Source organism: Coturnix japonica, chromosome 11 (genome assembly GCF_054131305.1).
Source record: "Coturnix japonica strain WE chromosome 11, WE-NBRP24, whole genome shotgun sequence".
In the NCBI taxonomy this organism is placed as follows: Eukaryota; Metazoa; Chordata; class Aves; order Galliformes; family Phasianidae; genus Coturnix; species Coturnix japonica.
In genome coordinates this window covers 5,979,864-5,998,264 of record NC_140673.1, presented here as the reverse complement: position 1 = coordinate 5,998,264, position 18,401 = coordinate 5,979,864, and the positions used below count along the sequence as shown (strand labels likewise).

The following is an 18,401-nucleotide window of genomic DNA, read 5'->3' as shown; positions in this document are numbered from 1 at the left end:
CGTCTTCAGAGGGTAAACTAAGACAGGAGTCCTTGTGCAGATTTATGAGGCGTCTGAATAACAAGTTGGAGAGGTCTGAACCAAATCCATCCCTTGAGTGGTAGTGCAACTACATAACCCCAAAGTCCAGTTATAACTTTCTTTTCTGCCTGCCAAAATTCATGAAGAGGATAGGAAAGGTCCCTTAATGACCTTTATCAGTGACTCAGATGACCAGAGATAGTGCACTGCCTGCAAGTTCACAGATGATACAAGATGGGGAGGAAGGAATGGTCAGCAGAGAAGATGGTTGTGCTGCCCTTTGCAGGGACCTCAGCAGGCTGGAGAGATGGGCAGGTGGGAATCTCATGAAGAAAAAGCCCTGAACGTGGGCAAGCACAACCATATGCACAGGGAAAGGGGAGCAAAGGCAAAGGAGCCAGACTCATCTCAGCAGTCCAAATTAAACACAAGAAATTTAGTTTAAATATAAGAACTTCTTGAACACTTGATGCCAGGGGGGCACCTATCCTTGGAGATACTCAAAACCTCTCTGCCTGAGGAGAGCCCAGTGCTGTTGTGGTCCCAGGCAGCCCGATCCATCTGACCCAACTGTGAGCAGGAAGGTCAGAAAAGATGAGCTCTCTCCAACCCCAGCTCTACTGCAATTGGAAACAGGATTCGTGGCAGTCTTTTAATGAGGCAGGTGATGTGTCAAGAGCCACAGCACATCTTCTGTCCCTTGTCCCACCTCACTGATTTCTAGCAAAGAGCTGGATTCCAAGAGCTCTGGTGCTTTTCCCAAAAGATACTGTTAAAAAATACTTACAGGCTTCAAACCTTGGGAAAGAAGATGTATGCCAGATCAGTTTTTCCATTCATCTACGGGATGGGTTGAGATCATAAAAGCAGGGACAACAGAAATCCTACAACACGCAGCTCTTCAAATGCTGGAACATCTTTGCAAGACCGAGGGGAAAAAAATAAAGAAACAACATGAGAGAGAAAGATGAAACTTGGTTTACTGGACCCTCCTAATGGAGCTCTAGTGCCTAGGATCAAAGATTAGTTGATTAAAATCCAATTTCAAAGCTTATTAACTTTTGAATGAGAAATGCTGCTATGTGAGCTAACTCGGGGAGGCTATTTCTGGCTTGGTAGAAGTGGCTGGTGGGGAAAAACAGCTCTTTGTTTATCAGCATCTAGCTTAGACCCAGACAAGGCAGGAGAACTCAAGATGGCCTTTCAGGCCTCTTCCAACTCCAATTCTATGATCCCATTCTCTCATTAGCTGCCCATCAGAACCCCCAGCAGAGCTCCCCAGCCCTTTAGCATCCAACCCTAAATAGCTGCAAGACCATCCACTGACACAGCAAAGGCACCTGTCTATATAACAACAGAGAGAAAAAGCTAGAGCACAGGCCAAGAGAAAGAGGGTTCCCAGGTGCAATAACCCCATGTGTTAACACCAAACACTCAAGTCCTTAATTTGTTTCATCTTGTAATCACCAGAATGTAAACATTATTCCCAGACCTACTTCTGTATTTATTTTTATGGCTGCAGGTACTATAATCATTGCACTAGTGATGCTTTAGTTGCTATTACAACTACACAAACTCACATGTCCATACGAAATCCATGTGCAGGCACGCGTACGCACACGCTCACTCCCCTCCCTCTTGAGAAATGGGCCCGTTCCGCTTTCTTCTGCTACTGATAAAATATTGATTAGGGAATTTGAAAATTTGAAATGATTTAGGAGTCCCTGGATAGGAAACGTAATGTACTGTGCCGGTCGCATTATGAGCCATCCATCACCTGTCAGCAAGCAGCAAGAAAGTGACAGAATCAATACAAACGTGTCTGAAGATGGGTTTAACTCATTTCCCTTCCCCCTCGGGCAATGACTAGAGCATCCCAGCCCGAGGAAAAGGGAGGTTTGGGAAGCAGCACAAGGCCAACCTCCTCCCACCTGAAGTGCAAAAGGGTCTGTCCCTAAAGCCTGCCTTTGCTGGTAAACATTGCCAGCTCCTGTCTCTCGCAGCACAAGGATGTTGTGCCCTGTGATATCCTCCCAGAGAGTCACACAGCATCATTCTGCTGCAGGAGGGAGCAGGCTGGGCAGTGCCAAGGTGTGAAGCCCTACCTTGTTTCCCTAACCCATTGCTGCCTATTGCCTCCCCACGGACATCTCAGCATCACCATCCCTCCTGCACGGCTCACTTCCAGGCAGCACTCAGTTCATTACACCATACAGCTTGCTCCCTAAGTGTCTGCTGTTCTTACTAGGTTCAAGAACCTCCTAAAACAAAGAAGGGAGTGGGAAAAAAATAGTAATAATAATCCACCTGTAGGGTGATATATTGTGCTCCTATACTTTGCAGATGGATTCAATTGGCCTGCGATCCTATTTTGCAGATTCTCTCAGAGCACCGTAATTCATCCTACAGGGTATTTCAAATGAGACTGGATAGAGAATGGTAGGAATGACAGAAGCAGAGCATCCTGCCACGCGGGCACGGTGACCAGGCAGGCTATTGCTCATGCATTATTACAGCTAATTATTCGGAGGGCACACCTTAGGAGGTGATGGCAAAACAAGGGCAGCTCAAACAAGCCCAATGGAACAGCCTGAGCTCAGGGAGCCTGCTCCCAAAAGCAGTTCCCAGCTCCTGCCTGCTCACCACGGGCAAACATGAGCACTGGCCATGTTGCACACATGGGCAGCCTGATCTGGTGCCTGTTTGGTAACCAGACACAGCAGGGAGTTGGAAGTGAATGGTCTTTGTGGCCCCTTCCAACCCAGCCATTCTGTGAAGCTATGATTCTTTCTGTGAGAGTGAAGCTTCAATCTTCAGACAGTGCCAAAGCACCAGATTTACATTAGGCTTAGCCCTTCTAGTGCAAGGAGCTAGAGGAGTGCAACTGCCTGGCCCCATCATTGCTGCTGGTGGTAAAGCTTCTTACAGAAAAAGAAATCTCATTTATTTTGACTTTAGTTCCATTATTTAATAGACTGCAAAGCCCTTCACATGAGAGTGAGTTACTGCATCTGTGCAATTCACTCCGGATACGTCCCTTCTACCTTACCATCCTTAATAGACTCTATAAATGGCTTCCAAATCCAGCAGAAGTGGTCTATTTGCTGCCTAGTATACCATGTAATCTTTTGCAGAGGTGGTATTGATCTTGTTAAACCTGCAGCCATTGAGTCCTCAAATGCGCCTCAGCATTTGCTTTCCACAACAGAGCCACGTAGCAAGGCTCAGGTGAGAGCAGCAGCCTACCTTGACCTGCAGACATGATGGTTGCTGGGTTTCCAAGTACAATTTAATTGTCAGTAGAGCCATGGCTGCAAGGGATGCAGTCAGAAGCAATACCCAGTCTTGGGAAGAATTGTCTGAGTCATTTTAACTGTCAGGGATAGAAATTAAGGACCAATTCAGCCCATAACAGATACTGAATGCTGAGCCCAGGAGCAGTTTTGCTCGTGGCTAATGGACTTTCATAGTAAAGGCTGGCTCATAGCTCACAACTCCAGGACACTCACAAGATTCACTTTGCTGTGGCCTTGCCAAACTTTCCTCACGTACTGACAAACTGAGAAAGTTGTGTTGCTATTCGCACAGCCCTCTCCAAACAGCTCTAGGTGAGGCATCTTAGAACCACTGGACTATCAGAACAGGCCTCTCAGATCACCAAGTCCAGCCCATCTCCACCACTGACCACATCCCTCAGTGCCACATCTCCATGGTTCATCAACACCTCCAGGGATGCTGACCCCACCACCTTCCTTGGCAGCCTGTGCCAAAACTTGTAACCATCCATCCCAGCATTACCTGCTCCTCAGCAGGACAGAAAATGAAGGGACAGCCCAGGAACCAGATCCCAAAGAGCCAGTCTAGGATCTTCCCTTCTGGAAAGGAATATAGAGGAGCAGAGTCAAGTCTAGCCAGGAACTTAACTCAGCACTGATGCACTCAGATATCTTACCAGCATCCAAGGAGAGGACAGATGGCAGCTTTGCAGAGCAACGTTAGGACTGTGACTAGTGTTTTTCTCCTAGAGAGGGGTCTCATGCTGCCAGCTTCCATCAATAACCATGGGAGGTGGTGATAAGCAACAGCTGTTTGGCCCAGAGTTGCTGGGGTGCAAAGAGGAAAGGAGAGGGATGTGGTTCTAACCCTCCGACACCCACACTGCCCCAGTTGTGTCAATGCTGCTTGTCAGCCCATCTGTCATGGTGCTGCTTGCTTCCTTCTGGGGTGCAGGACCGGCAAAGGTTGCTGCACACACTGGACCATTTATCTTCCTGAGTTGTTGGGACAATGTGCCTGACAGTCCATCCGTTACCCCACAAAGCAGAGTCCAAATGCATCCTCAGAGAGAGGGGCAGGGGACAACTGCAGGGACCAGGGGAGCACCATAAGCTGTGTGGTTTTCAGCTCCTGTAGCCTTGGGAAAAAGCAAAATAGTATCACCACCCAAGCACTAAAATCCCTGCAGGAATCATGGAAGGTTAAGCACCAGAAACAGAACCTTTCATTCATCACCTGCCATCCTACCTTAGCCTATAGTCATCCATATCTAGATGGTGCCAACGTGTCCTGGATGCAGTGCTTCAGGGCCCATAACCCAGAGAACAACAAGCTTGTACACAATGTCTGCTCCAAAAGTGATGCCTTCTATTTTACTATGCGAGCCCACAATGTCAGAGGCAGATCGTAGTGCTACAGCAGTAGAGGTTGAAGCTTTCCACCAATATCCCATTACATGTTGTTGTGTTCTTCGTATCTACTGTAGTTTCCATGGAAATAAATCGAAGGTATGACCCAGCTACTCACTGTGACCCGTGGCTGCCCAGCAGAGCAGGAACTCAGGGCGGTGAGACACTGGAACAGAGTGGTGCTGGTGCAGACATCAAGATGAGGCTGGATGGGCTGTAAGCACTGATGGAGCTGTGAGTGTCCCTGTTCAGTGCAAGGAGCGGGACCAGGTGGCCTTTAAAGGTCCCTTTCAACTCAAATGATGCTACAAACACTATGAACCCAGGCACCACCAGGCCCAGGAGCCATCTCAGGACACAGCCAGGAGCCAGACACCAAGCCAGGGCTTAGGAAAAAGGAGCCTGTCATAGGTGGGGAGATGGGGAGACAGCTCTTCAGGCAAATCATTTCATCTGCCTCGAGAAAACAGGCAGTTAAAATGATGGAAAGAGATGGGTTGTTCGAGCAGTCTCAGAGCTGCTTTCAGAGAAGGCTTCCACGGAGAAGTGTTGATTGCAAATACTTATTAACCGCTCCTTCGTTTTCAAAGAGACTTGATGCATATGTTTACATATTTTGATACGTTTTTATTAATCCTACTTACTGTTTAATTCCCTGCCCTGCCCAGAAGAACTGTCACCAAGCAACCCACGTGCAGCTGCAACTTCTGCAAGGCAGGCGTGGGTACAAGGAGAAATGTAAGCGGCTGCACCAAGGAACATTCCTTCTGCTTGAGCTGAGAGGGATGTTTGGATGACAGCCTCCCAAAAACAGGGTCTTCCTACAGAGCATTGGGCCACCCAGTCCATTGGGGCTGTGTTCAGGTCTGCTGACAGGAGTTACCTGCCATGACATTGCCTAACTCCCTTTTAAAGGCTCATAATATTTCTGGTCTCACATCCCAGGACAACAAGCTGCCACAGCTGACTTGCTCCCCCCAAACACACATAGCTCTGTAATGCAGTTCAGTTCAAACCTGCATTACTCCAAACCCACGTGGGGGCTGAAGCTTTCAGCAGGAAGCCCCAGCTCCTTGCACTGCAGGAAACAAGAAGCCATTGCTTCCTAAGCAGTGCTGAGAAGGTGATTAGGACTGAATAGGTCTCTCATCAGCCCTACTCACTCCATCTTTTCCAGGCTGCTGCATCTTAATCTGGTTCATCCTCACACAGAAGCCGCAAGGCACTGCAGCAGGATGCAGGCTCCCTCCTGGAGCCTCTCTACCCACAAAGGTCTGTTTGATGTAAGCAGGGCTATGAGAGCAAGCAGGTAAGAAGTACAGATGCAATGCAAAGGATGGAGGAGGATCCCAACCCCTCTTGCATGACCATTAGGTGCAATCCCAACCCAACACCCACAGTGCTCACCTTGACCTACAGCAAATCATCCCAGTGACCAGCAGAGCTGCCCCACCTGCACAAAGTTTTCAGTCTGATGGGCTCTACCATAGAGAAAAAAGCAGCATGCCTTTCTGCATGCACAGAGCTCATTCCTCCCTCATTGCAACCACACGGTCCCGGGGGCCTTAATTAACGGGCATGCCTTCTCAGTGGGAGCCACACTGCTGGAACATCTACATGTTAAACTCCTTTGGACAAGTTCACATGCGGGCAGCTAATCCTCTCTCTGGGTCTCAATGTCACATCAATCTCCTGTTGCAAGCTGAGCTCTCCCCATCAGGGGGGTTTTAAACTAATGAAATGCACTGAGGCCTTCCACTGTGGGAATAGCAGATGCAGTGGGATTCAATTTCCCTTGATTTTCATGTGTTTTTCTCTTTGTAATTAACACCAGCCAGCACGCAACTCCTCTTCATCTCACCACCAGATACCATCTCTGCTCATGACAAACACAAGAAAGGTGATGCTGTTACCCTATGCTGTCAGAGGCTTCTAATTCTTCTTTATTTTTTTCCATCTCTCCAACAGTAATTCACAGCCTTGAGATGATAGATTCAGTACATAAGATCTCCGAGAGCAGCATAGGTACCACTGTGATGCAGAGGGACTGCGATAGTTGGTGCGCTGTGCCCAGAGCTCAAGGAGAGCCCTAATAGGACTCCGCGATGCTTATGGAGCCCTCATTACCATATACCGCAGAGCATGCTGGGTAACTCACCCTAACCTTAAAGTATGCGAAAAATTAAAGGTATATATATCTGGTTAGGGAGGATTGCAGAGCGTCCGGAGGAAGCTCACCGTCGAGGCCACGCACTGGGTGCCCGTCACCCGCTGTCCCCGCCTCGGGGAAGGTCTGAGGGAAGGGCCCGCAGCGGCTCTAGCAGAGCCCCGCCCGCACGGGTGGGTGAGCCACCAGCAAGGGGGGGCGCCGCGCGGGCCGGCCTGGGCAGGAGAAGCCCGGAACGGTTCGGAGCTCAGCACTGAGCCGGGGCGGATGCTCGTGGCCCCGCGGAGCTTTGAGACAGACTCACGGCCGGCGCATTGAGTCCAATGGGTGAGGTGGGGCAATGCCGCACAACCTAATTCAGACTACTCTCCGCCGGACAACTTTTTCATGCCTTGGGGTTCCAACACCACAGGACCCCCAGCACAGCACACCCTGTGCCTCCTCCCCACCTCCACCGCTTAGAACGACAAAAAAGCCAACACCATTTTGCATTAAAGCGTTCCACAAAGTGCTGTTGTTTCCTCTGAGCGTTACATGTACATACACACACACACCGACTCACAGCGGGTTGGGGTAGCGGCGCTGTGAGAGCAGCCTGGGTTGGGTGGGCCGGGCAGCAGCGAGCTGGGAAGCACAGAGAGTGGGTTAGAGGTGGTTATACAGCAATGGCTTCCGCCCTCCCCACTGTAATGAACGGCACCTCACCTGGGAAACATGAGCGGGGTTGAAAAGCGGAACCGTCCCTGGGAGCGGCTGCAAAGAGTGAAAAGAGGAGAAAAATCTTAGAGCTGATCGCAGCTCCCCCAAGAAGAGCATCCCCGATATAGGCACAGCCACAGCTCTGCTCACCTCGTGGCCGTCTGCATCCCACGGGCCCTTCATGTCGATTGACACTGCAGCAACAAAAGGTATTTCACCTTCCTGCCGTTCCGCTCCGAACAGGGAGGAGCAGCTCTGCAATGGGGGCACTTACCGGGATTTCTGTATGGAGACGGGGCTGCTGGGGGCTGAGCAGCTGGGACAGCACCGGGTGGGGATGGGGAGCTCCGATCCTGGAATGCATTGAGCTGGTTGGAAGGGAGCGACCACCGTCCCTGTGCTGCACCTTGGGTGTCCCCCCTCCTACCTGCAGTCCTGCCGTGGGGGAGCCCGAGGTCGTGGCTTTAGGAGAGGTTTCCTTCTGGGGCTTGGACCGAAACCAGCCAAACCACCGGAATCCAGAGCTCTGGCAAAGACAGCTTTCAGTGTCAAAGCAGGGAGCAGGTGAGGATGCCATGAGCCCACAGCTCACATCACCAAAACCCACTGCCAACACCATCCTGCCCAAGGTATGGATGGAAGAAGGTGGCCAGGCAGGAGAAAGCCACACATCCAACTCACCTTGTCCTCCGACGTCCCCTCCAGCTCCTCAGCAGTGCTATCTGAGGACGTCTGGCTGCCTTCCTCTATGGATGCTGTGGAACTCTCTGAGGCCGAGCGAGCCTTTGTGCTTAATTCCTGCTGGCATTGGAGACCAAGTCTGGAACACAACGCCTGCGAGGCCCACATCCCAACCCTGAGCATCACTGCTGTTACTGCCCCAACTCACCGGCTCTGCCAGCACCGGCTGCTGCACCCCATGGGCATCCTGGGGCTCCTCAGCATCACCTAGATGAGAGATAGAGAAGGCACAGGGCTGAGCACAGTTTGCTCCTGCCCCATTTCCACCAGAGACGATTATAGTCTTTTGTTGCTTTAGACAAGGTGATTGTGACCCTGAATCTGTGTGAAGCACAATCCAGGGAAGCAAGGTGCTGGTGTGGCAGCAGCATTCACCACACTTCCCAAGGGACACCATTCATGCCTGCTACAGCACAGGGAGAGGCACTTGGACACCTACCTGCTATGGGCACTGCCTGCGGAGGGGGATCAGTGCAAAGCTCTTCCTGGGAGATCGGCCCCGTGTCCAACACTGCAACCTCCAGGGGCTGGATGGACACATCCTGGTGGGGATCAGGTCCCTGTGGTGGCACAGGGGGCTGGTGCCACTGCTCATGCTGGGGGTCATCTATCTGGGGCTGCTCATAGTCCATCTCTCTGCCTAGAAAAGAGGCCTGAAGCTCACGGCACTGTTAGCAGTTCCATCGGGGCTGGTGCAGAGGGTTTTCTCCTTCTCCATTACACATCAGTAGGAGCTGCCAGGGTGAACAGGGACCCCAGGGACAACACAGAATGTGCCATTCATAGTGCATCTTCTGTCCCACTACCCACCAGGCAGGACACTGACCCAAAGCAGGGAAGCCCCAGGTGTAAGGAAAGCAGGTGTAGTGCTGAGACCATGGCTCGAAGGAGCCATCCCAAACCACCTGCAATATGGTTTTGGGTTATTTTTCCCCCCCATACAGGGATGATCGTAGCCTCAGCCCCAATAGCAGCAGGAGGCAATCAGGATTGATGATCTTTTTTTTACTGCCAGGCATTGCTCCTCAAAAGAGAATTTGGCAGCAGTGAGGAAAGCTGATAGGAAGAAACGGCTCAGAGAGATTTGTCATTTTTATCTTATCTGCATCAGTCCTTTACCCATCAGTGCTGGCATCTCCAAGAAACCAGACCCAACCAGGCAGCCAGGAGCGCGTGGGCATTGCATGGATGGAGATGGCTATAGCTTCTCCACGGGGCACCCGGTGGATGGGCACACAGCACCCATGGTAGAACCTGGAGCTCAAGGAATTAGCTGCTAGGCAGGGGAACCTCTGGGCTTTGTTTCCTTACCTGGGGTGGCTGCAGTATCCCAGGGCTCTGGCTGGGTTGGTTCCACCTCTGGAGTGAGGTCATCCTGCACCTGCAAGGAGCCAAGGAGCAAAGAAAGGGGACAGGGAGATGGGTGGCATGGGGCAAAGAGCAAAGGACACTGCAGCACAAGATCCACACCACCACCAGCACTGCTTTCCACCCCACTAGGAGTGGGCAGGAGGGGAAAGCAGAGGACAAAGCATGTCCAAAGCTGCTCCTCACCTCGCAGTGCTGGCAGTGGGTGCGGAGCCGCAGCAGCCACTCAGGCTCCAGCGCCGGGTCCTGCTCAGGCATCTCCAGCAGCAGTGGGTCACAGAGCTTCAGTCGCTCGGCCAGCTGTGGTGCAGGGACACAGGGTTGTTCCTGACCTCACTGCAAATTAAGCTTCTCACTCCTTGCTCCCTATTACCAGCCTCCCGCACACTGGCAGACCTTTTACCACAGCCCTCTGAACCCTTTTACTCTGCACCTTATCTTGCTTGCAGAAAACAACCCTGAGGTCATTTTTCCCTTCACCTCTTATCACTGAGCTCTTCTCTTCTGCACCAATCTGGCACTGTCCCTGTGCTGCACATCCCGAACAGGGCACAGTGCCCCAGCTGAGACCCTCAAGCATGGGGGGGGATTATCACCTCCTTGTCTCACACATGCCATTCGTGCTCTCACAGCCCAGAATAACACGATAATATCACCTTCTTTTTTCCCCCCCACCAACAGCATCCTGCTGTCATGTTCTGCTCTGTATTTTTTCCACGCTCCGCTGTCTCCCCCATGTCCCTCACTGCAGTATTGCTGCACATTTCACTTCTCCAGCAAGAGTCAGGTCTGTGCCCACACCCTGGTGGGGCATTGGCATGGGTTGCCCAGAGAGGGGGGTGATGCTCCATCCCTGCAGACAGCCAAGGTCAGGCCTGGGTGGGGCTCTGGGCACCTAATGGAGCTTTGGGTGTCCCTGCTCAGTGCAGGGGGTTGGATCAGGTGGCCTTTAAGGGACCCTTTCAGCTCAAGTGATGCTGTGATTCACTGGTGACAGCAGATGAGACACATGCTGGGGACAGGGATCAGACAGAGCTGCCCAGCACAGCCGGACCCCTGTGTGTCCCAGCTTTGTGCAAACGTGTGCTCATCCCAAATCAATGGCAGGAAAGAGGAAATTATAAGCATGATTACTCCTAAACGGGGAGAATGTTTAATCCGAAAGCTAATGTGCACTTTGATCCAATATTAATGAACCAGCACCTGGTTGTGTACCGTCCCCGGCTTCAAAAGAGGGGAAGTCTTAATCAAACACTAATGTGTATCATAATTTGTAACACAGTCTAAAACATCAAAGACAAGAGTGTGTGTGAATGCACTGGTTTTTCAGATGAAAGTGTTTTCTCCCAGGAGGAGCATTATCCCCAGCAGAACGGCAGATCTGAGAGGCTGTTAGGCAGTAAATAGGTTTCTGTGATGCAGCAGGGGGGCTTGCAGTGTGCAGCACCAAGTTTTGGGGCTGGGGGCAGCTCCTGCAGCATAGCAGCATCGGGCTGCCCACATAAAGGTGTTGTCTGGGGGAAGGTGTGCAGCCTGTGGGACGTGGGACATTTGGATGCACAAATGTGGGGACAACGAGCACCTGGAGGAGGTGACATGGGGATATCCAAACCCCAAAGTCCTTCATCTCCAAACAGCTCCTACCATATCTTGCACAAAACATGTTGATAAGTATAGGCACCCACGTAAAATCCCCAAGCCAGCAGGCTCCCAGCAACATCCCCATGCAGAATCCATATGAAGGAGGCACAAAACTCACCTTGGCCAGCTGCTGGGCCAGTACAGGGTGGCTGGTTGGGTCCTGCTGGAGGAGCACGGTGGCAATCTGCTCACAGTACAGCAGGGCTTGGGCTGGCAGTCCATGGTCAGCCAGGCGGGAGGCGTAGAGGAGCTTGTACACCTTGGGAGAGCAGTGGCCATGGGATGGGAGCAAGGAGATGCTCATAACCTGCCCCTCACCAAGACCCCAAAACCTAATTCCCTGCCCTGGAGGAGCCCCTTGTCCAGCACGGTCCCCCCCAGTGTCCCAGCAAAGAACCAAACTTTGGAAAGTGACATCCTCCTCATCTCCATCAGGGCTGGGAGGTGCTTTTGGGATGCCTTCAGTCCATTCTGAACAGCAGCTGTTCTTGCTTAAACCCAGTACCTGGAATGGGAGCAGGAAGGATGTGGGGTGTCGCAGCTGCTGGCAGTACTCAAAGATCTCCATGCGCTGGATGGCCTCGGTGGTGGCAAACTGGGTGAATGCCTGGCTGCAGGGCAGAGGGGAGAGATGTTCAGGGCATAGTAGCAAGGCTTTCCATGCCCTCATGGAGCCCATAGCCATGCCATGGTGCCAGACCACAGCTGCAAGGGCCCAGAGCACAGCTGCCACTAAGGGCAATAAGACCCCCAGAGGTGCTGCTTTGTTGTTTTGAAGAAGAGATGACAGGAATGAGGAAGAGATGGGAGGTGTAGCCCTGCAGGGCTGGGCTGACTCACCGGTGGCTGCTGCCCAGTAGAGCCATGCGGTCTGCCTTCACCCCAAAGTAACCAAATGGAATGTCTGCCATCAGGTAGCAGAAGTGAGCTGCCTCCACTGCTCCCTTGCCAGCTGAGTGGGAGAAAGACACAGAACTTAGTTCTGAAGGACGACAACATGTGCTCAGCATCGCTGTGAAGGCCTTCAGACTCATGGGCTAAACCCTAACCCAGCCACTCCATTCTCTTTCTCAAGTGGCCTTGCTCACCCAACGTGTCTCCCATGGTGATGATGGCCCGGTGGTTCAGCTCCATGTCTCCCACCTTGTTGGACAGAAGCACGGCCAGGTGGGGTCTCCAGTCTCCCCACTTGGCATCCCCACAGCTCTGGAGGAGAGGGAAGTGAAGGTGAGGCAGGGTGGCTTTAGTGAGGTGGGTAATGGGGCCAACCTGCTGCTCACACACCTGCGATGCCTGCGGGATCCTTCCTGACATGAGCTGGAAGAAGGTCTGCAATGGGTCATTGGTGGCCAGCGTGCTGGTGAACCTGTGGAGGCAGGAAACACATCTTATTAGGGAGCTATACTTAGCTGGGGAAGGGAAGGCAAAAAGGAGGGCAAGCCCCATCAGGCTGGGGATCTACATTGCCTCCAGCAGAGTCTCAAGGACAATGCTGGATAAAACCTCCTTAAAAGGATTTGAGTTACGCAGGAGAAAATTTTTGCTTAACTCTCCCTGAAGGGATCAATTCAATCCAGACTAAGTACATTAATTCCACCAGAAAACACGTGCATGAATGACTGGGTTGGATCCCAGTAAAGATGGCTCCCACCACACAGCCACTAAGGGCAAAACCAAGGACTCAACAAATCCACCCCACAGCTCTGGGAAACAGCTTTCTTTCCGCCTCCCAACCTCTGGTTTAGTTCCTCCCATTCACTCAAGGATGCTCCTTATCCCCTCCGGCTCCTCTAAAAAGGACAAGCTGAAACCAGAGCCCTTTTGGTAGGCAATGGGGCTGGGAGCACCCAAGGGCATCTGTGCTCAGCAAAGCCAGTCACAAAGCATTGTGCTTTAACCTCCCCATCTTACCCAGTGAGCACCCAACTGTAGGTCCGAGGGTCCATCTTGCTGGACAAGAAGAGAGCATGGCCCCACAGCTGGTTTCTCATGGCCCAAACCAGTGCATCCTGCAGTCAAGGCAGAGGACTAAGGGATCTGCACATACTCCAGCTCCTTGCTCTCCTCCTCTGCTCCTTCATTTTGGAGAAGAGCCCCAAATCCCATTGGATTTATGCAGCATTATATACACATAGTCACAAAGTATATTCTACTAAGGCCTCTTTAGTTTTCTACCTTCCACAGTGACAAATGTTGTACAGATGCAACTTGAAGGGTAGATACCACAACCACAAGGCACCTCTTGACCACCCTTCCCTTTCAGGAGGCCAATGAAGTCAACACAAGAAATAATCAGCACTATTTCCCAAGCCACGCTTACTTTCTTTCTGCCATAGTAGAGGAGCTTGGTGAACTTCTCCACTATCTGTGCCTGTGTCTCTACCACAGGAGGGACTTCCCCAGTGATGAGGTCCAGTGTCCCCAGCTGACGCCACTCCTCATCTGCCAGGCTGATGGGGCCCAATGCCGGCTCCTGCCTCTTGTACCTCTCCTGCTGCCTGCAGTCCTGCATCAGCAGCTCCGCCACGTCTGAGCCCACCATGGACTGTGGAAAGGAAGGGGAAGAGAAAGGCCAATGGGGCTGCCTTGTGGCATTTCCAGCCCTCATGCAAGCCTTGGCCACTAGCATGGACTTCTGGGGGGCAAAGTAGCCAACTCAACTTGTTCTGATCATCTTGTTCACCTGCTCCCAAGGAGCAGACATAGATTAGATTGGGTAGAATGATTGGATTAAGGGATTAGCCAGTTTATAAGTACAAGTGCTGTCTCCTCAATAAAGACATAATAATAAAGTGCTGTCTTTAATGAGGAGACAGCACAAGTCTTTCTCAGAGCTGTTGTTGCATCGTGATGTTGGCACTTCACAAGGATGAAAAGCAATGCAGGAGAAGAGGTTTGCTCCAAATACCCAGGCAGAACCAAAGTGATTGATGGTACTGTGAGAATGGGATGACTTCAAGGTATAGCTCCCCACCAAACAGCAGCAGGATCAAGAAAGATGTGAGGAGCATATTAACGTGCCTCAGCACCAAGATCAAAAGGGTCAGCCCCTCTTGGGTGCACCTACCCCATTCTGTCGGCAGAGGAGGACCAGGAGCTTCCAGAGAAGAGCTGAATCTCTGCCTCTCTGTGTTGAGAGATCACAGCTTGAGGCTATCTTTTGCTGGCAAAATGTCATCACATCTACTTTGTGCAGATCTTCCCTACGGCAGCAAAGAAAGGCATCCAAAGGAACCTAAGGGAGAGCAATCTAGGACAAATTAAGAGCCAAAGCATCTCTGAGTTCACTGACAAGGATGACAAAGATTCAAAGAAATGAGAGACAGAAGAGAGAAGATTGGATTTAGTCGATGACTACACACTGCATCAGCCACACTAGGCTCAAGGATGCTTTAGAAATTTGGTCATTATGAGGACTTCGCAGGTTTCAGGGCTGCTGAGACCATCTCACACCCTTTCTCTTCCCTCTTACTAACTCACTCACCAATTCACCTGCAGAGAACCTTGATTTTGCTTAAGAAACCACATCAAACCCACTTCCTTCAGATATCCAGGAAAGCCAATTCCAACAACACAAACCACGGAGAGCAGACAGGTTCCCTATCTGAACCCAGACATAGCCCTGGTACTCATCACCTCCCAAAGCCACAGAGACAGCAGTGCCTAACCCAGACTCATCTCCTGCTGCCAGCTGTGCCAGCACAGAACACAGCTCTGCAATCCACCATGTCCATACCTGGCTAGGGGCCCCGGGAAGGCTTGAAGCTCCTCCTGATCTGTTGTGCCTTGAAGGATTACCTGAAAATCAAGAGCAAATTCAGCAGCTGCTGAATACCCAGCAATGAGGGTAGCACCCACTAGACTAGATGAAAGTTTAGTGCCTTGGCCAAGGGTTTGACTGTGTTGATGAATTCAATCTCCATACCATCGTAGGGTAACCCCCACAGTACAGACCCTAAACCATCACATGGAATGAAGTGCTAAGGACCAAGCTGTTGAGATGGCACCTGCATGGCCAGGAAGGGAGGTTGTGGTGGACTCAGGGGATGGGTATGGCTGGCACAACGAGGCCTGAGAGGCCACAATATGGCAGTGGGGACAGGAAGGTGGCTGAGGGGTCTGCTTAAACAAGGAATGGTGTTTGACCCCATTGGGGTGGAAGGGGCAGCTCTAAGGAGGGAACCACAGGCTGTGTGGGGAACCAGGGCTTACCTCCAGGCTGTGCAGCTCAACCAGGGGGAGCTGCCCCTCAGCTGGGCGGTGGGGACACACCAGCACCAGTTGCCCTCCAGCTCCCAAGCATACAGGCACATGTGGCTGCAGGAATTTGTGGGGTGCCACCACAGCTGACTCCAAGGTCCCTCCTAAAGGAGAAGACAAATAGGTTGCAGCTCCTTGCATCCACCATGGCAAAGCTACCAAACCTTGTACACACCCTACAGCCCACCTCCTCCAGCCAAGGTTCAAGCTATGAGATCCCAACAGCTGATATTGGAAGATCTGCTATTTACTTACTTGCCAGAGCTTCGCCAACACCCCCACCTACCCTCACCTTTTTGCACAGGGCTCCAGCCCCCTGAAAACGCAGTGTCATTGGGTTCAGCTCCATCACGGATGTATTGGCTGAGCTCATAGCCACTGGAGCTGAGTCCTGACTCACGGTACTGCTGGAGCAGGCTGGGCTGGCCCGTGGCATAGCAAGGAAAAGAGAATAAGTCCTTAAAACTTGCTTACCTTTCCTCACTCTCTTCCAGCTGGAGAGGGTCATAGGAATGACTCCCAAAATCCCCGTAAGAGCCCCAAGCCTTCCCCCATCCCTGCTTGTCTTGGGGTTACCTCTTGAGGCTGGCCACTGGCCTCCCCCAGATTGTGGACCCCAGCCCACGAATGCCTGGAGCCTTTACGTGCATCATAGGTTTGGGACCTGTGGAAAGGAGATGTCCTGGAAGATGGAGATGTAGGGACTGGCCCCAAACCCACTGGTTCTGCAGCAGGTGGTAGCAACAGTTGGAAGTACAGCCCAAGTACCTCCTTACCTATCCTGCCCAGGAGGGCTGGCAGCCAGATTGGGGTGGTAGCCCCTGTAGTAGTGCTGGTCCCTGTAAGCAGTGCTCTTGCTGTGAGGCTTAACCTGTGTCATATCTGGAAAGGGAAACAAGATTTTGTGTTGCCCCTCCAGAGCAGTGAGCAATTGCAGAGTTCCAAAAGCAAAGCAGTGGGTCAGGCACAAACCACAGCTCCATCAGCATCCCCACACTTAGCCTGCACCCTGGGTTGGTGCTGATTTTTAGGCATGCAGGTCAGGGTTAAACACTCCCCGGGTGCATCCAGCTCCCAAATACAAGCTCAGGGCAGCACTACCTAGGAGCACAGGCAGGAGAAAGCCCTGGAGATGTTCTAGAGAACACCCCATCCTGGGGAAAGCATCACCACACGTGGTCCATCCATGGACCCAGAGGTACCTCTGTCACCCTGCCAGGCCGTGGGCTGCCACTGATGGCTTTGGTAAGCACGGTTGTCCCTGTAGGCAGCTGCTGGGTATTGCCAGTGGGGGTCTTCATATCCTTGCCTGAAACAGCATAACGCATGGAGCTGAGAGAGCACATCCCATCAGAGCCTGGACTACACCAAGGACAGACCCACAGATGGGATCTCCAGGGCAGGAGACCAAAGAAGCCTCTACACTGAGCTCTGGCAGGGGACTCTGTGCTAGCAGCCCCTTGGCTCCCACCTGGAATAGAGCCGGAAGGCATGGCCGCTCTCATAGCTCTCAGCCCGGGATGCTGGCCGGTGCAGGTCCCTTCCAGGGTCCCAGGAGCCAGGACGAGGCAGGGGGCCAGGGAGGATGGGCCTCCAGGGCAGTGGGGTCCCATGGCGGCCTTCTGCCCGCTCACTGCCAGCAGCATGGCTGTGCCGCACTGGGGGCAGCCGTGGAGAGGCCCAGGGCTCCATGCAGCAGATCCAACAGCTCCAATGTCCTGCAAGCAACAAGACCCATCCCTGCAGGTTTCAGCTCTCCACCAACCCCAAAAACTTCTCTGAAGCCCATTGCCACCTTCCTCCCACCTCCCGACCCTGCTGCCATCCTTTGTTACCAAAACGTCTTCAGCAGAAGCAGGGGTAAATCATGTATTATCCCTTTAGGTTCCACCTGAAGCTTTCCTAAAACACCAGGATGCAACGAGCCATCAATGAACCGCACATCATCACCCCCTCACACTCAGAACTTAATGCATTTGGGGGTCATTCTGGGTCTAGATGGACCCAGCAAGTCCTATCACCCGCACACAGGTCCCCTGGATCCCCCCTAGGACGGGGTCCCCCACCACCCCCCACCAGCCGCACACACACCTGTTGCCCCACTTCCTCTCCCCGGCGCCACTGCCAAAGTCCACTGCCACTGCAGGGGACAAAGGGCAGAAGCTCCCAGCCCAGCCAAGGCTCTCCCACCTGAGATAGAGCACATGAGCTCCTGAGCTCAAAAGAATGCATTTTACCTTCCTTCCCCACCCCAAAATAAAAAGGTGGCCTTGGAGGAAGACGGAAAGCACAGCAATCCCACCCACACCACTGGGAAAACCCCATTTAAACCGCACATGATAGAGATTTCCAAACATGACATTCCTACCCCACTGGGACAATAAGAAGTGATCCCTGGAGCCTCCAAGAAATAAACGCTCACTCTCTATAGAATTCAAGGTTTCAGCTGAAAAAAATAGCATCTCAGCCACACTGCCAGCCCCAGAAGAACACCAAGCAGGAAAGCACCATCCTTGCACCTATAAGACACTGGGGCAGGATGGGATTAAGGCTCTCCTACTGGTTTCACAGCTGCATGGAGATGCTCATCAGTGTTTTCTCAGGCTGCTGCCAGCAATGCTTTGTGCTCTGGGTTGCAGGGAAAATGCTCGACCTGCAGGAAAGCAGCAGCCACTCAGGTGTGGGATGCAGGAAGTGCTGTATGAGAACGAGACGCAAGAGTGTGACCAGCAAACAGCTGTGAGCAAAGACAGCTTAAAACACACAGGTGGGAAACATCAATTTAAGAGCAAAAGAAAGCAGAAAAACACGTTAGAAGA

General features: G+C 52.1%; 1 protein-coding gene and 1 non-coding gene across 10 annotated transcripts in view; one reads left to right on the top strand and one right to left on the bottom strand.

Moving 5' to 3' along the window:
- The window catches only part of SEC16B (SEC16 homolog B, endoplasmic reticulum export factor), a 28,957-nt gene extending 11,234 nt beyond the window's left edge, over nt 1-17,723 (bottom strand). For 2 of the 9 annotated variants that reach the window (XR_014932974.1, XR_014932975.1), the window contains exons 1-27: nt 17,674-17,700; nt 17,054-17,300; nt 16,785-16,891; nt 16,359-16,464; nt 16,159-16,264; nt 15,875-16,004; nt 15,535-15,686; nt 15,059-15,120; nt 14,390-14,525; nt 13,643-13,867; nt 13,234-13,331; nt 12,607-12,688; nt 12,411-12,528; nt 12,163-12,274; nt 11,828-11,933; nt 11,441-11,581; nt 9,868-9,981; nt 9,625-9,694; nt 8,753-8,953; nt 8,462-8,520; nt 8,254-8,373; nt 8,000-8,098; nt 7,847-7,925; nt 7,723-7,766; nt 7,579-7,626; nt 1,602-3,896; nt 809-938 (exon numbers count right to left, since the gene is read on the bottom strand). Coding sequence is in view for 6 of the 9 variants with exons in the window: in XM_085512138.1 (XP_085368264.1) it covers nt 7,432-7,497; nt 7,579-7,626; nt 7,723-7,766; nt 7,847-7,925; nt 8,000-8,098; nt 8,254-8,373; nt 8,462-8,520; nt 8,753-8,953; nt 9,625-9,694; nt 9,868-9,981; nt 11,441-11,581; nt 11,828-11,933; nt 12,163-12,274; nt 12,411-12,528; nt 12,607-12,688; nt 13,234-13,331; nt 13,643-13,867; nt 14,390-14,525; nt 15,059-15,120; nt 15,535-15,686; nt 15,875-16,004; nt 16,159-16,264; nt 16,359-16,464; nt 16,785-16,891; nt 17,054-17,274 (2,802 nt within the window). In the remaining 3 variants the exon portion in view is untranslated. Of the gene's footprint in view, nt 1-808; nt 939-1,601; nt 3,897-7,357; nt 7,498-7,578; nt 7,627-7,722; nt 7,767-7,846; nt 7,926-7,999; nt 8,099-8,253; nt 8,374-8,461; nt 8,521-8,752; nt 8,954-9,624; nt 9,695-9,867; nt 9,982-11,440; nt 11,582-11,827; nt 11,934-12,162; nt 12,275-12,410; nt 12,529-12,606; nt 12,689-13,233; nt 13,332-13,642; nt 13,868-14,389; nt 14,526-15,058; nt 15,121-15,534; nt 15,687-15,874; nt 16,005-16,158; nt 16,265-16,358; nt 16,465-16,554; nt 16,684-16,784; nt 16,892-17,053; nt 17,301-17,417; nt 17,608-17,673 lie in introns of those variants that run through there. The other 7 variants (XR_014932976.1, XM_085512138.1, XM_085512136.1 and 4 more) reach the window with 7 other exon arrangements.
- LOC146758979 (Nuclear RNase P) lies at nt 6,929-7,250 on the top strand. Its single transcript, XR_014933100.1, has one exon.
- Nucleotides 17,724-18,401: the final 678 nt, after the last annotated feature.